Source organism: Sturnira hondurensis, unplaced genomic scaffold, assembly GCF_014824575.4.
Source record: "Sturnira hondurensis isolate 20B ecotype Veracruz unplaced genomic scaffold, ASM1482457v3 Scaffold0014745, whole genome shotgun sequence".
Classification (NCBI taxonomy): domain Eukaryota; kingdom Metazoa; phylum Chordata; class Mammalia; order Chiroptera; family Phyllostomidae; genus Sturnira; species Sturnira hondurensis.
The window spans coordinates 3,540,701-3,555,799 of record NW_028087376.1 but is presented as its reverse complement, the minus strand read 5'-3'; the positions used below and the strand labels follow the sequence as shown (position 1 = coordinate 3,555,799).

General features: G+C 35.9%; 1 protein-coding gene and 1 non-coding gene across 6 annotated transcripts in view; both read left to right on the top strand.

The window, feature by feature from the left end:
• AP1G1 (adaptor related protein complex 1 subunit gamma 1) overlaps positions 1-15,099 on the top strand; it is a 71,042-nt gene that overhangs the window by 33,939 nt on the left and 22,004 nt on the right. For 4 of the 5 annotated variants that reach the window (XM_037063700.1, XM_037063699.1, XM_037063697.1 and 1 more), the window contains 9 exons: positions 1,681-1,822; positions 3,395-3,491; positions 4,619-4,695; positions 5,523-5,531; positions 7,825-7,920; positions 8,573-8,653; positions 8,908-9,006; positions 12,350-12,405; positions 13,496-13,609. In XM_037063700.1, the coding sequence (XP_036919595.1) occupies positions 1,681-1,822; positions 3,395-3,491; positions 4,619-4,695; positions 5,523-5,531; positions 7,825-7,920; positions 8,573-8,653; positions 8,908-9,006; positions 12,350-12,405; positions 13,496-13,609 (771 nt within the window). The remainder of the gene's footprint in view (positions 1-1,680; positions 1,823-3,394; positions 3,492-4,618; positions 4,696-5,522; positions 5,532-7,824; positions 7,921-8,572; positions 8,654-8,907; positions 9,007-12,349; positions 12,406-13,495; positions 13,610-15,099) is intronic. The other variant, XM_037063701.1, reaches the window with a different exon arrangement.
• Positions 13,894-13,979, top strand: LOC118999290 (small nucleolar RNA SNORD71). The gene has a single exon (XR_005069079.1). It is a non-coding gene; the product is annotated as a small nucleolar RNA SNORD71 (small nucleolar RNA).

The following is a 15,099-nucleotide window of genomic DNA, read 5'->3' as shown; positions in this document are numbered from 1 at the left end:
TTGGATTTTATCATTGGCAACAAATATCATCAGTTGTTGCTATTAAGTGATAGGCTTTATTGACTGTTTTTCTAGAAAATGTCTGCCCAATGCCCAAATCTTAATAATTATAGATGTCTCTCAGTTATTTTCAAATAAAAATAATGTCCACTCTAAAAGGAGTTAGTACATAGTGTTTCTTGTGAAGGAAACAAGGGCACATGTGCTTTTATCTGAGATTGCCACGTCAGTATGTGGCAGGAGTCCTTTATGCGTACTTCCCACTTTGTCACACAGGATATTAAAAATGCGCCCAGGAGTCAGGATTTAATAAACTTAATTATTTTTACTGCTTTGTCATGAGCAGTCTTAAGTGAAATTTAACTGACTTCTTTCCTTCCTCCTTTCCTTCCTTTTTTCCTTCCACTCTGAGTGTATGTCAGTGTATACAGTGGTTACTAGTACAGTTTGGTGCCGCGGCTCTGATGTGTACTAATGTGTCAGTAATTTTTTCCACCACTGCTTTGGCACCATTTTGCAAATGCCAGTACAGTTGACAAATAATGAGTTAATATTGTGAAAATAGTTTGGATCTCATGGACCCCATAAAACAGTGTTGGGGAATTCCAGAGATCTGTTAACCACACTTTGAGAACCACTGGCCCGAAGGATACTAAAATGCTATTAAAGCTGGTGGAGGTAGCATGAGTCACACAATAATTCTGTTTTGAATAGTTAAGAATTGGTTAGAATGCATGCATGAGTTTGCTGGCTCAGACTTTACATTTCAGCTGTCCTGAAAGTAAAACCTCTTTGACTTGAAAATACTTCTGTGAGGTAATCAGTGCCTGATAGAAATAGATTTTGTGTATCTGTATCACCAGATTACTCTAAATACCTAGCTTAGTTTGTAAAGGTGGTTTAATTAGCTCACTTTTTTAGTTAGTATTTTTTCTTCTTTTGAATTAAAAAAAGTGTAAAAAATAATGTCACATCAAGATTTATACTTTATCATAAGGTCAGAGAGTTTCAGTGTCTTATAATGTTTAAGTCATCTTAAATGCTAAAGATTTTGTTTTCGTTTTGGCTAATATACACCTTACTTTTTTGTAGTTAGTAAAAATCTTTTAAAGATACAGTTGTGCTTCATATTTATTTTTTTAACATAAATTTTATTTTTTTTTAGATTTTATTTATTTATCTTTAGAATGGAAGGGAAGGAGAGGAGGAGAGAAATATCAATGTATGGTTGCCTCTTGTGAGTCCCCTGCTGGAAACTGGCCTGCAACCCAGGCATATGCCCTGACTGGGAATCGAACCAAGATAGTGTGGTTCTCAGGCCGGCGCTCCATCCATTGAGCTACACCAGCCAGGGCTTCATATTTCTATCCTTATAGTTTTACTTTCAATTTTTGCTTAGTTTGGTAAACTTTCTAAAATGGGTTGCCTTTAACATTGTCTAACAGATAATGTTCAATTTCTTTTCATTTTGCAAACATTGAGTTGTAAACTTGTGTGAAGGACTGTCAGTCAATTTGCATTATTGGTAATTTGTAATAAAGTGTAAAAATAAACATTTTTAGCAATATATAATCCTATTAATTATTTTTCTTATTGGAGCTGACTCGTTAGATTGTGGAGCTTCTTCATGGGGAGCACCAGGCATAGCACGTTCATTTCTGCTGTTTTCCTCTCTTGCAGTGACCTTAATCATAGCACGCAGTATGTACAGGGGTTAGCACTTTGTACCCTTGGCTGCATGGGCTCCTCAGAGATGTGCAGAGATCTTGCAGGAGAGGTAGAGAAACTCCTGAAAACCTCCAACTCTTACTTGAGAAAAAAGGTAACAGTTAATGAAACCAAATGTCTGTGTTTGGATTAGGGAGTATATTGCAACGAGAAGGCAAATTACTGACTTTTATAAGCTGTGATGGTAATATGTGACGTAATCTTCCTCTGTTTAGTAGATATATTTTAAATGATTATGTGAATCAGGTATTTATAAGTCAAAATCTATTTTTATACTAATTTTGGAGGTGATTTTTTTTGTTACTAATTAACTCTTCAATTGATAAGTGATTGTGAGTACTTTAATTCTTTTAATTACTCTTTTTCAGGGAAGTGATTTATAAACAAATATTGATGGATATTTTAGATGGCACATTTAATTAGTTCCTAAATTACCTGATTTTAAGCAATATTAAAGTGATAATGACAGATATTACAAATTTGCTTTCATCCCAGTAATTAGTGCCCACATCTCGTATTAGTGCCTTTGAATCTCTGGAAGAGCAGTTGCATTGGGACCTAGATGATTATTAGGGATAATCCATTTAGACACTTCCTAAAAATGGTGTGTCTAAATGGAATAGTAGTGGAAGACAGTGCTCTTACTCTCCTACCTTCTTTTGTTTGTTGATGTAAACATTTTACTGTTACTTTATTGTGCTTGAATCCTAAAACCTTCCTGTAAACAAAGGTTATAAAATGTAGAACTCCAAGAAGTGAACACATACTAGCCTATGGTTGGCTTTTTCTACACCTCTCTATATGAATGGTGCAAGGCGGAGGGTTGAAAGGGCCACCACGCTGCTTTCCAGGATCATACAGTGTTAATGGTGGCTGCAAACCAAAACCAGTTCTTTCTCTTAAAGTTTGTGTGGGCTGCTTTTCTTCCAAAAGTGCATTATTTTCTTAAATAGAATATTCCTGCGAATAGGAAAAAAAATCTTCTACTAGTATGGAGAGAACCTTTCTTCTCCTTATATGAGAAGAATTAGTTTAAACCTTTATTTGTTAATGTATCTAAACTTTTGTAATATTTAACTCCAGCAAATATGGTTGCTTTGGGAGGGTAACCAAAATCAGTAACTTTCCAGTGAGCAAACTAAAATCATCTTTTCTTCAGTAGAGACCAGCTAAGTATCTTTCACATGATTTTCTTCATGTCAGCAGAGAGTGAATTGGGGAAAGTATAGGTATTATTGAAAGTACCAGCAGATTTAAAGCATCTGTGGTATATACCTTTCAATTGCATGATGTTTTTATAAAACCCTCATTTGGTCATCTTACTCATAGGAATGATTGTCCCAGACAAAAGTCTTTATTTTTTATTTTGCAACTTCACATAAGTTATATTTACCTTATTTGATAAATTCATGTTAACCATTGTCTAGTCTAGAAAGTTTGTATCTACTTATTTAGCGATATATGAACAAAGGGACGGATGAGCTAGAAGTTCTCATTGATAAAATAGTGTAATTGGAAATCCCTAACCTGTTAATAATAATAAATATGATATCTTTTTTCTTTTTTTATTTTGCTAGTAGGTTGATAAGGATTTTGTTTAGTTGCTGTTGTGTATAAGATTGGTTGCCCTGGCTTAATTGAAATAAATTCTTTGTCTTTTTTATAGGCAGCACTATGTGCTGTTCATGTCATCAGGAAGGTTCCTGAACTTATGGAGATGTTTTTACCAGCAACAAAAAACTTATTGAATGAAAAGAACCATGGTAATGTGATTGAGATGCACTTGGTAAAGTACTGAGGGAGAAGGGGAACGAGAAAAGGCTGCAGGCAGTGTTGGCCTTCTGTCTCAGCACTGGGAGTTGCCTGCCTCCTGCTGTGCTGGACCCTGTTCCAGGAGGGAGATTGATTCCTTCATAGTAAATTTGTTTTTCATTTCTGGTCCTCTTTTACTATGCTAAAGGTACTATATTAAGTTATTGATATTCACTGTAATGTATAAGTGATCCTAGCCTCAATTTTCATGTGTAAAAACCTTTTGAGTTCTTGGTTATTTTATAATAGGAAAAAAAATTATTTCTTTCTTGCCTCATGGTAGGAGTGTAAGATTTGGGAAAAATCCTTTTTTAGGTTACTTGTAACCGGAATTTGTAATGGGTACTCAGATGTGTTTATATAAAAGTTGGGAAGAAGTAAATGGAATGTGACTATTCTTTCCCAAACATTTTATTCTTATTTTGAAGTCAGTGAAACAAGTTCTGGGTCAAGAAAATTCATGTGTTCTAAATGCTAAGAGAAAAAAGTGGTAAGGTATATTTGATTTCATTAACAACTATAAGGCTCCAAAAATACTTGTTGAACAAATGAACGTTTAGGGCAGTTATTTAGTGGAAGCTATTGAGATTCTTTTTCAGTCACTTGAACAGGCAAATTCACTTTGTCCTCCACTTATCACTGCACTTTGAGGTTTTGATACATTTTATCTGGGAATTTAACTTCTATTTAAGATTTTTGCTTCTTGAATTGCCTATCAGAACTCAGCTCAGAGCTCATTAAATGAGGAGCAGATGATACATGGCTTACATGGACTGTGGGCATGTCTTTAGGAGTATTTTCAGGTGGAGAGGCACATGTGTTGGTTGTCATTTTTTAGCAATTATTTTGGCGATATAATTGTTTAAAATATTTTAATTTGATGGGCTTAATTAAATCACTAAGCATCTATTAAATACCTCCTTTGTATTCACCTCATTGCTTAGATTCTTTGGGAGATTAAAAAACAAAAGTAGCAAGTATTATTTTAGAAGTGACCTTCAGAACTCAAAGTCCTGTTCTATGAAGTTGGCTAATAAAACCTCACTTTTCGTTTTATTTGTTTGCTTTTTTCTTTCAGGTGTCCTTCACACATCTGTAGTCCTCCTCACAGAAATGTGTGAGCGAAGCCCAGACATGCTTGCACATTTCAGAAAGGTAGGTGCCATTCTGTATGCCTGAGCCTTTCTTTATTGAAAATGATTTTCCTAAAAGTACATGATTATCTCACTTGTAAATTTTCTTTTGAAAGGAAGCCATGGAGCTGAATAGAGGACTTAACCAGCCTTGCTGTGTTGTAGGGCTGGAAGCCAGATTTAGGCATATAAGAACTGGCAGTTAGTATAGTGTTTTCCCTTTCATAATAGAAGTCTTCTCTCGTTGGCAGACACGCCAATTTCTCATGTGCTTTATCTGCCATTTCACAATGAAGTCAGGAAATGTAACCTGAGGTCCAATTACAGACAGGAATGTGTTTGTGTGTATGTGTTTTATTTTATTTTTTTGAAGGCAGGTAATTTCTCTTTTTTTTAGGGTAAAAACTATAGACCAAAATTTTATATTAACATTTATTTAATACAGGGTCCCCTACTGTTCATTTTAGGCTGTTGACTCCGGTGATGGATGTCTCTAGCTTTGATAATTCTCTCCTTCCCTCCCTTTCTTACAGCATTCTAAAGTGGAAATGTTTGTTTTCCCCACTTACTTTTAGAAGGCGGTAGTAAGGAGGACTCAGAAAGTCTGTTCTTTGGGTTACATGCATTTTATTTTTTTTAGTAGAGCACTGATCACCCCATGAGTGATGCTCACTTTGTACTTTAGATCTAATGAGGTTCTAATAGCAGTTCTTTTTTGGCTTTTTTCCCCCTTAGATGTTCATGTCTTGATTAAATTATTGTAAAATAGTATGAGACCCGTATCTGTCCCTAATGCTTGCTTTGTATGTTTTGTTCCTGTTGTCTGTTTGGAATCCTGCTGTATGTTAGAATGAAAAGGTAAGAATTAACCCTCTTTTAGATGGTGCATGCTGGCATTAGGTCCTTAGTAGCTTTTGTGTGTTCATCCACAGACGTGGCTTTTAAAAATATACTAATGCTGAAGCTATGCTTAATACTGTGAGTTACTTGTTTTAGCGTTTTTGGCTAACTCCCTAGACCAGTTTGTGTCTTGTCAATTAAACTCTTGACTCCAAAGTCAGCCTTGGATTTCAGTTGCAGCCTTTCCTGAATTGTAAGTCTCCTTCTCTGCCTTTCTTTATCTTCACTCGAGAAACTTTGAACAGTTTCCCAGTGGTTTTGGTGATGGCAGTTCCAGATCAGTTTGGAGCCTTCGCACAAACGCTGCTTCTTTTTGAAGTAGTTATCTTAGAGCCATATGTGAGTAACCTCATACTTTAAAAAGCGTCATGTGTACTTCTGAGCTTTTACTTCAGACTTAGAGCTTTTATTTTCCCTTCACCTGCCCTTATCTTGCCTAGATGTTCTGGAATATTAAATGGATTTTGAGGTGGAGCTGGTGGGCATCAACTGATTTTCATGGCTGCATCCTTTCCCTTTGTCAACTTTTTTTTTGTTTTGTCTTGTCATGGGTTTTAGCAACTTGCATTTTTGTCTGAGTAATAAAGCTGAGTTCCAAGAATCAGTATGCTGAACATTCAGACATTGGTGCTTCTGTCCCAGGGTGATCTTATGTGGTGTGCAGGTCTTTTGTCAGTGAATAAAACAAGGGAAGAAGATTTCTGCAAGATATAAACCAAATTAAAAAATAATTAAGAATACCGTAGTACAAAAAGGTAGGGCATTGGAAATACAAGGCGAGACTCTTTTTGTACAGAGTTTGTTAACTAGATGATCCTGGTTTTGTTATGTTAATTTTAAAACAGTGTATACAATTATATTATTTTTACCTTTAATATAAATCTGTCCACAGTTGACAGATTTAATGTGGCTTCTCTCCTTAGCTTAGATTTGTTTTAATCTTACAGTTATCCAAATTAGGTATTTGTTTGGGTGACTTACAAATCACAGAATTCTGAAGTGATACGGCCAAACTTATTTAAATTTTCACAGATTATGTTCTCTGTATTTAAAAGTGGTCAGCTTTGTGAAAATGTTTGGGGCATACGCTTGGGCATAGCTTGGCTTTTGTTTTGATCTTGACCTCCCTTTAGAGTTGGGGAGTAGGGAGGGGACAAAGTCCAAATACAGTGAGGAAAAGGAATTAAGTTGCAGCAAAGTTTGGGCTGTTCTGATTGCCTCAAAAAGAGTGTCCTCAGTTCACTGTGGACACGTCTTAATTTTAGGTGTTTAGAGTTGTTTCTGTAGCTAAATTGAGATTTTAGTTGGGAAACTGGAAAAGTTCCTTTTGTGGCACACGTTTTGGAATAGGGCCTTACTATTAAATGATTGATCAACAGAATTAAATGAATAGTAACATTTAAAGCATCTTTAAGGTCAGCTTGGCAGTAAAATTGCCTGTACTATATATTATGACTAAGTGAACAAAGGAAGGACAATAAAGAAATTCTGCCATAAGAAATGGAGAGCTTCATTAGTAAGATAACAGATGACACAGATCAGTCTGTAGAATTAAGTGCTGAAATTAAATTTTACTGAAACTTGTGTCATATGAGTTAAGAAGAGGGAAAGGAAGTTATTCATGGCCTTGGTATCTTTGTAAGGTGAAAGATACAATTTTTCATGTGTATTTTCCACTTGGTCAATGTTGGAGGCCTTTGTATTCCCTGCTGTTTGTTGAAAAAGGGCGTAACGAGCCCTATCTCAAGAGGAGAAAAAATTTTTTCTCTGTATGATAATATTTTAATAAGATCACCAGGATTTTGAGTATGATACCATTTTATATTCAAATGTTTGTATATGTGCTGTTGGAGTGAGCAGATAAAAACTGAACATGTTTGTGCCACTTAAGTGCGTCAAGTTCTGTAGAAGTAGAAAGGCAGTGCGCTTCATAGGCATCTGTTTTACTTGGTTCCCGTAGGCTTTCTGACCTACTCTTACTGTAGTAGCTTTGCATATGTAACTCTGGAGTACAAAAAGTCTAGGTTGTTTTTAATTCCAATAAAATACATATTTCTTCTTGAGTTCTTGGTAAAAATACTCCTAAGTTATATTTATTGGACATCAACAATATACTAGCACATTAATTGCATTGTTAGAATTTGCTTGGAATCTCAGACCATTATACCCTTTTTCTAAGCCAGATTACCTGCCTCTTTATGAGAAAGTCTTTGGTGTTTACTGTTTTTTGATGCATTTTTCTTCCCTGCAGCTTGTGCCCCAATTAGTTCGTATACTAAAGAACCTCATCATGTCCGGATATTCACCAGAACATGATGTTTCTGGTATCAGTGACCCCTTTTTGCAGGTGAGCGTGAAAGAAAGCTTTGGATATGTGGTATATGAGTTTAATGCCTTTTAATAGGTCATTTTCTTCCTCTTAAGTTTTTGTTAGGGAGAAATTTGGTAGTTAACCAATTAAACCAATTACATTAATAAATTAATAGTGACACAATTACATGTTTTATTAGATTAACAGAATGGAATTATAGTTGTAATAGTAAAACTATGTACTATATAGAAACATCAGTATACAGTTAGACCTCGTTTTATTGTGCTTTGCTTTATTGCACTTCGCAGATGTTGCATTTTTTTTACAAATTGAAGGTAAGACTGTCCACCAGCAAAAAGGTTACAACTCGTTTTATTGTGTTACTCACTTTACTGTGGTGGTCTGGGACGGAACCTCCCATGTCTCTGAGGTCTGCCTGTATTAGAGCGCTACAGGTGGTGGTCTCTTTTAGCTGTGGAGTGGCAAAGCGTGGGTTCTCTAACAACTTCATTAAGACACAGAAACACATACGACTTCTCTAAAGACCATGTTTAAAATTCTCCTGTTTGAATTTTGATCATTTCTACTGGGATCTAAGACTATATTTAAGATATTTGAATTTCATACCAAGCAAAGTTCCTTTGTGCCAGACCTAATTTGTTGACATTTCTCATATTTTGCACATTAGGTACGAATTTTACGGTTATTAAGAATTTTAGGACGAAATGACGATGACTCAAGTGAAGCTATGAATGATATATTAGCACAGGTAAGACTAAACTTGTGTTATATTAATATCCATCTTAGTGTAGCAAGGAATGGAATGATTGTGGTTCTGTGGTACTATTTTTACTTAGTATTTGATGAGGTGACTTTGTAGTCACCTCAGTGGTGACTACAGTCAATCACAAAATGTCTCTTCTTATCCCAAGATATTTTGTTCTGTTTTTTTTTTCTTCAACTTCAGAATATTTTTTAGAAGCATTGTTTTGTCATTGTATACCACCTTCTGTGTCTTTTCAGGTTGCCACTAATACGGAGACTAGTAAAAATGTAGGAAATGCTATCCTTTATGAAACAGTTCTGACTATCATGGACATTAAGTCAGAGAGTGGACTGAGAGTAAGTCTTTTTAAAGCTTTTCTTTTCCCTGAACATTTCAGTTAGAATAATTGGCCTAGACTTTAGCACTTTGGAAATGAATGTCATTTGAAAACTTAACTTTAGAAGGAATATCTTAAATAATAGTTTTTATTTAAGAAAAACACAGTAAAACAACTCAAAATAAGACAGAAGGTACATAGGAAGAAAATGTCTGCCTGTGCCTTTCATGTGTAGACTCTCAGTTCTTCCGGTGGAAATGCTGTTGCCATTTTCTGGTGTATTTTTTCAGAGATGTTTTATCCATATTTAAATGTTTAGACATGTGTGTCTCTTCTTTTCCCACTTTCTGAACCTTCTTGAAATAATTTTACACTTCTAGAAAATTGATAAAACAGTTAATTATCAAAACTAAGAAATTAATTTTAGTACCATGCCATTAACTGAACGGCGGACTTTATGTAGATCTCACCAATTTTTCTACTGTTGTCCTTTTCCTAGGAAAAGGAAATTCTCTTGCCAGTTCATGATTTCACCTTGTAGTTCCTTGTCACATCTCCTTCATCTCCTCCAATCTGTGGCAGTTCTTCTATCATTGCTTGTCTATCATGACTTTGATACTTTTTAAAAATTTATTTTTTAATTATTTTATTTTATTTTGAAAAGAGAGGGAGAGAGACATCACTGTGTGAGAGCTACATCGATCAGTTGCCTGTCACACACCCCCAAATGGGGATCTGGCCCTGCAACCCAAGCATATGCCCTGACTGGGAGTCAAACCTGTGGCTGGCACTCAATCCACTGAGCAACACCAACCAGGGCTAAATTTTTTTTTTAATTGATGAGAGAGAGTGAGGGAGAGAGAGTGAAACGTCAATTTGTTGTTTCATTTGTTTATGCATTCTTTGGTTGATTCTTGTATGTGCTCTGACCAGGGATTTTACCTGCAGTCTTGGCATATTTGGATGATGCTCTAACCAACTGAGCTCCCCGGCCAGGGTCATGACTTTGACACTTTTGAAAAATACTGATCAGTTACTATTTAGAATGTCCCCCAATTTGGCTCTGCCTGATATTTTACTATAATTAGATTGAGGTTATGCTTTTGGGGCAAGACTACCATAGAACTGATGTGCGTTTCTCAGTATGATATCAGGAGGTATATGCTATATCCATGTGTCTCACTGCTTGTGATGTTTTAACCTTGGTCATTTGGTTAAGGTGGCTTCTATTGTGTCTTTCCTCTATAAAGTTATCCTTCCCTTTGTAATTAAAAATATTTCGGGAAAGCCCTGATTGGTGTGGCTCAGTGCATTGAGAGCCTTTCTGCAAACCAAAAGGTTGCCAGTTTGATTTCTCGTCAGAACACATGCCTAGGTTGTGGGCCGTGTCCCCAGATGGGGTCATGCAAGAGGCAAACAATAAGTGTTTTGCACATTTGTTTCTTTTTCTCTTTCTCCCTCCCTTCCCCTCTAAGACAAAAAAAAATAGTTTTAAGGGAGACACTTTAAGACTATGCAGATACCTTGTTCTCCTCAGGCTTTTACCCATCAGTTTTAGTGTCTGTCAGAAGATCTTGTCTGCAGCAGTTGTTAATGTTCTCTTCTATTTTTTAAATTATTTTATTTATTTATTTTTTAGAGAGAGGGGAAGGGAAGGAGAAAGAGTGGGAGAGAAACATCAGTGTGTGGTTGCCTCCCATGTGTCCCCCACTGGGAACTGGCCCGCAACCCAGGCATGTGCCCTGACTGGGAATCGAACTGCGATTGGCTGGTTCGCAGGCCCGCGCTCAATCCACTGAGCTACACCAGCCAGGGCTTCTATTTTTTTATACTTTTCTATTTCTCTCATTTTGTCATTAAATAATTGCAGTTCTTTTGTAAAGAATTCTCCCTTACAAATTTATTCATTCTTTCAGTTATTTATTAACATAAGAATAACTGTCCTATAGTCTTATAAGAAACAAATTTAGTAACTACAATACCACATTTGTGTATAGGTCTTTTTGTCTTTAAGATTATGGTATCCAGCCCTGGTTGGTGTGGCTCAGTTGGCTGGAGCCCCGTCCTATAGGCAGAAGGTTGGGATTTGATTCTCAGTTAGGGCAAATATTGGGTTGGCTGAAAACTCCATTTACTTTTTTCAGTAAAATGAAAGACAGACACCTTTTTCATTTTCTCCAGTAACTTTATCGATTGGGTATTTTGAGTATGTTGGCTATCTCCTGTATGGTATAACTTTGATTATTCTCAATTAATGTCTTAATTTGATCACTATAAACTTCAACTGGGCTACCCCACTGTGGAGTATTGTCCAGTGAGAAATCTCCAGCACAAAACTTTGCAGACCAATTTTGACATGTTCGATCAGCCCCAGCATCTTCTCCATATACTGCACAAATCTTTTTTGTGTTTCAGTTACATTTTTACCTTTTTTGAAATAATAAAGCATAATGTGCCAAAAATGTGTAATTTCGTCCATCTTCAATATCAAAATGGCTGCACAAAAATTCACCAAATTTGATGTTTTTTTGAATGCACGCTGTTATGACAGCTGTTACAATACAGCTGAACAAAATTGTTTTGAATGAAGTTAAAGACAACCAAGTGCTACTAGAGCCGTCTTACCGAAAAAAAAAACAAATGAACTTTTTGGCCAACCCAGTACTTGGGTTTGCAGGTTTGATTTCCGTTCTTGGAAAGTACAGGAGGGAACCAATCGATGTTTCTCTCTCCCATGGATGTTTCTCTCTCCCTTCCCTTCTCTCTAAAAATAAAAAAGCAATAATAAAAAAGATTACAGTATCCAAGTAACTTAACCAAATTAGGTTAGTTCTTTTCCTCTCCCCACCTTTCAGGCAAAACAGTAACATATATATTTCATCCCGCACCTTACTTTTTTCAGTTAACATTATGTTGAAGCCAGTCCATACTCATGTTTGAAAAATTTACCATTTTAACCACTTTTAAGTCCTTAGATCAGTGGCATTAAGTACATTCATATTGTTGTGCAACTAATACCATTGTTTATCTTCAGAACTTTTTGTCTTTCCAGTCTATAAAATACCAGCTACCACACAGGTGGCAAACACAAGGCTCGAGGGTCAAATCCCGTCTGGCACCTTGTTTCTACTCAGCGGTAGCGCTGAGCTCCTTGCTCCTAGTTGAGGAATAGTTACATTATACAGTCCTAAAGTTATATTTGACCCGTTGAAGGCAACTGCGAGGCCGATGTGGCCCCCGGTGAAAATGAGTTTGACACCCCTGAGCTTGAAATAGTTTGCACCCAACAGAGGCTAGGAAGTGATCCTTAAACAGTATAAATATTTAATTTTTCTAGATTTTTACCTGTGCTGTTTTTTTAGGTCCTAGCCATAAATATCCTGGGTCGTTTCTTACTGAACAATGACAAGAATATTAGGTAAGGCAACTGAAAAATGTCTTGTATTTTATTCTTATAAACTGTTGTTAAGAGTGACTGTTCAAAATCACACATATATTGAGTGATGTATCTAGAACTTTAACTGAGGAAACTCACGATTTCTATTTTAGTCTGGCCTTAAAGCTATTTTGCAAAGAATTTGGGGATTTGCATCATGGATTAATTTTTGCTCCTATTTATATTATAAATCAGGAGTCAGCATGCTTTTTCTGTAAAAGATTGTGTGGTCAGTGTTTTAGGCTCTGTGGGACTTTGGGTCTCTGTGGTCATTACTCAGCTGTGCCTTTTGGCATGAAAACATAGACTCTAAATGATGAATATGACTGTTCCGATAAAAATTGATTTACAAAAGCAGACAGCAGAGAGCTGGATTTTTGTATGTAGCCTATAGTTTGCTGACCTCTGCTCTGAATTAAGAAAAATAAAACATTTCAGGTCACAAATGTGGAATGTGTTTGCTAATTACCGTTAGTTTTTAAAAGTAGATGAATTTATTAGTATTTTTATATGGTAGTATATCCTGTTTGCCTTTTTCCCTCCTTTAATCAGGAGACAATTTCTTTTCTTATCATGGTAAGCTTGAAAAAATGTGGAAGTAATTATTATGGTACCTTGAATATCTTCTCTTTCCAAAAGAATTTTTGAATACTTGGATCTAACACTCAAATTTTTCTGTCCATCTCAAATAAAAGCAGAGAAGATACAAGTGGTAAAGTTGAAATAATTTCCTCTTGCATTTTGGAGCAATGGCCTGAAAAGGCATACTATATATTTTTGTTTTACTGTTTGGAAGAACTTGAAATAATTGAGGCAGTCACTTAGAAGTTTCAGTGGACTTTAACCATGAATGAGTATAGTCTGAATCTGAGGCTTCTCCTGGTTGCTACTGTTTTAGATTCTCGTGTCTTCTCTGCCTTTAGAACGTTACCATTATAGTCATTGTTTTTTAACTGTTTAAACATACGTATGGTTTCCTTTAGTCTTTAGGCATTTTCTGTTGTTATTTAGGCAGAAGAAAACTACCTGAATTTTACATTTTAATTGTCTTCTGCAACTTCATTCCATCCAGATACGTAGCTCTGACATCTCTGTTGAAGACTGTGCAGACAGATCACAACGCAGTGCAGAGGCACAGAAGCACGATTGTGGACTGTCTAAAAGATTTGGATGTCTCAATAAAACGGTAACAGATTATTGATCATTTCTCTGCCTCTGTCCCATCTGATAATTTTGTAATAGTTTTGAAAGTGAAAATGTTGATGTGTATGTATTATCATCATTTTCACAGATGAATTCTCTGCCCCATTAATCCTTTTTTAGAAAGGATTGGCAGGGAGAAGTTTAGGTCAATGAAGGAGGCCAATAAGGAATACTTAAGTGCATACCGATGTTGTCCTTAGTTCTTTGATAAATAAAATAGATGAAGATAAGCTGGGCAAGAGATTATTTACCAGGGGTACTGTGCTTTGTGTGCTGGAGGATGAAAATAAGGAGTGATCCATCGGCTAAGTGTTTTATCACGATGCTGAAACTCAAATTGCTGACAGCACACATTTTCTCACAGTACTTAATATGCTCCGAGATACTAGAAGCAGCCATGTTTCTTAGAACAGTATATCTAGGAATGATGTTAGGTAACAGATAACACTTTAAAAAAGCATAAATTTTCTCCTCCATGGAGTAAACTACTGGTTCTCTTAGAAAAATTGTAGATGTTTGTGAAACCTAGCTATCATTGGCCCCATTGAACTTTTGGTTGTGGTTGTATGTTCAAATACAGAACAAATTAGCTTTGAAATTATGTCTGAAACCATTCACTTAACAAACATGTATTCATATTGAGTTCCTTTTGTTTGCGAAGAACAGGTACAGGGTGCTTTGGCAATCTAAAGAATAAGACCCAGAGTCAGTAATAACAAGTTTTACCTAGTGCTTTGCAAAGGATCTATAAAACATCCTCTCGGTTCTCTGAGCAGGCCATTGAGACTAGGCAATTACTTCTGTCCTCAATGAACAGATTAATTAAATAACATACAGTCCCAAAGGAAACACGTAACTTACTCTAAACACTCCCCCTTGTACAGGAACAGACCTCAGAATAGAAATCAGGCCTTCTGACTCCTATTTTGTTATTTCTCTATAGCCCATTACTGGGCTTTGTATTTCAGAAGTAAAACCTGTGTGTCTTTGACAGGCTCTTGCATTAAGAGCTCAAACTCTGGAGCCAGGCTGCTGTATTTCAAATCTTGCCTCTGCCCTTAACAGACATGGCCTACTAACTTAACCTTTTAGTGCCTCAGTTGTCCCGTATGTAAATGCAGAGGTTTAAGAGAACCCACTTTATAGGGTTTGCAGGATTAACTGGATTAATGTAAGTGAAGTACTTAAGCACTATATAAGAATTATCTAGTAATGTATTTCTGTAGGATTGATTTTTTTTATTGCTTATAGATTTAGCTAAGATGACAGTACTTTCTACATATTAAATTGGTATTTTTGAAATTCAACTGATATACCATGTTTAAAATTACTGATCAAGTACGAAAAGATGCACATCGTAACCTTATAACTTTTTTTATATGTTAAACATTCTCATTTTGTCTTGGTTGCCAATTTGACAGGCAGTTATAGAAACTTTTATTTGCCCTCATAGCACATGCCCTTTTTTCCTTT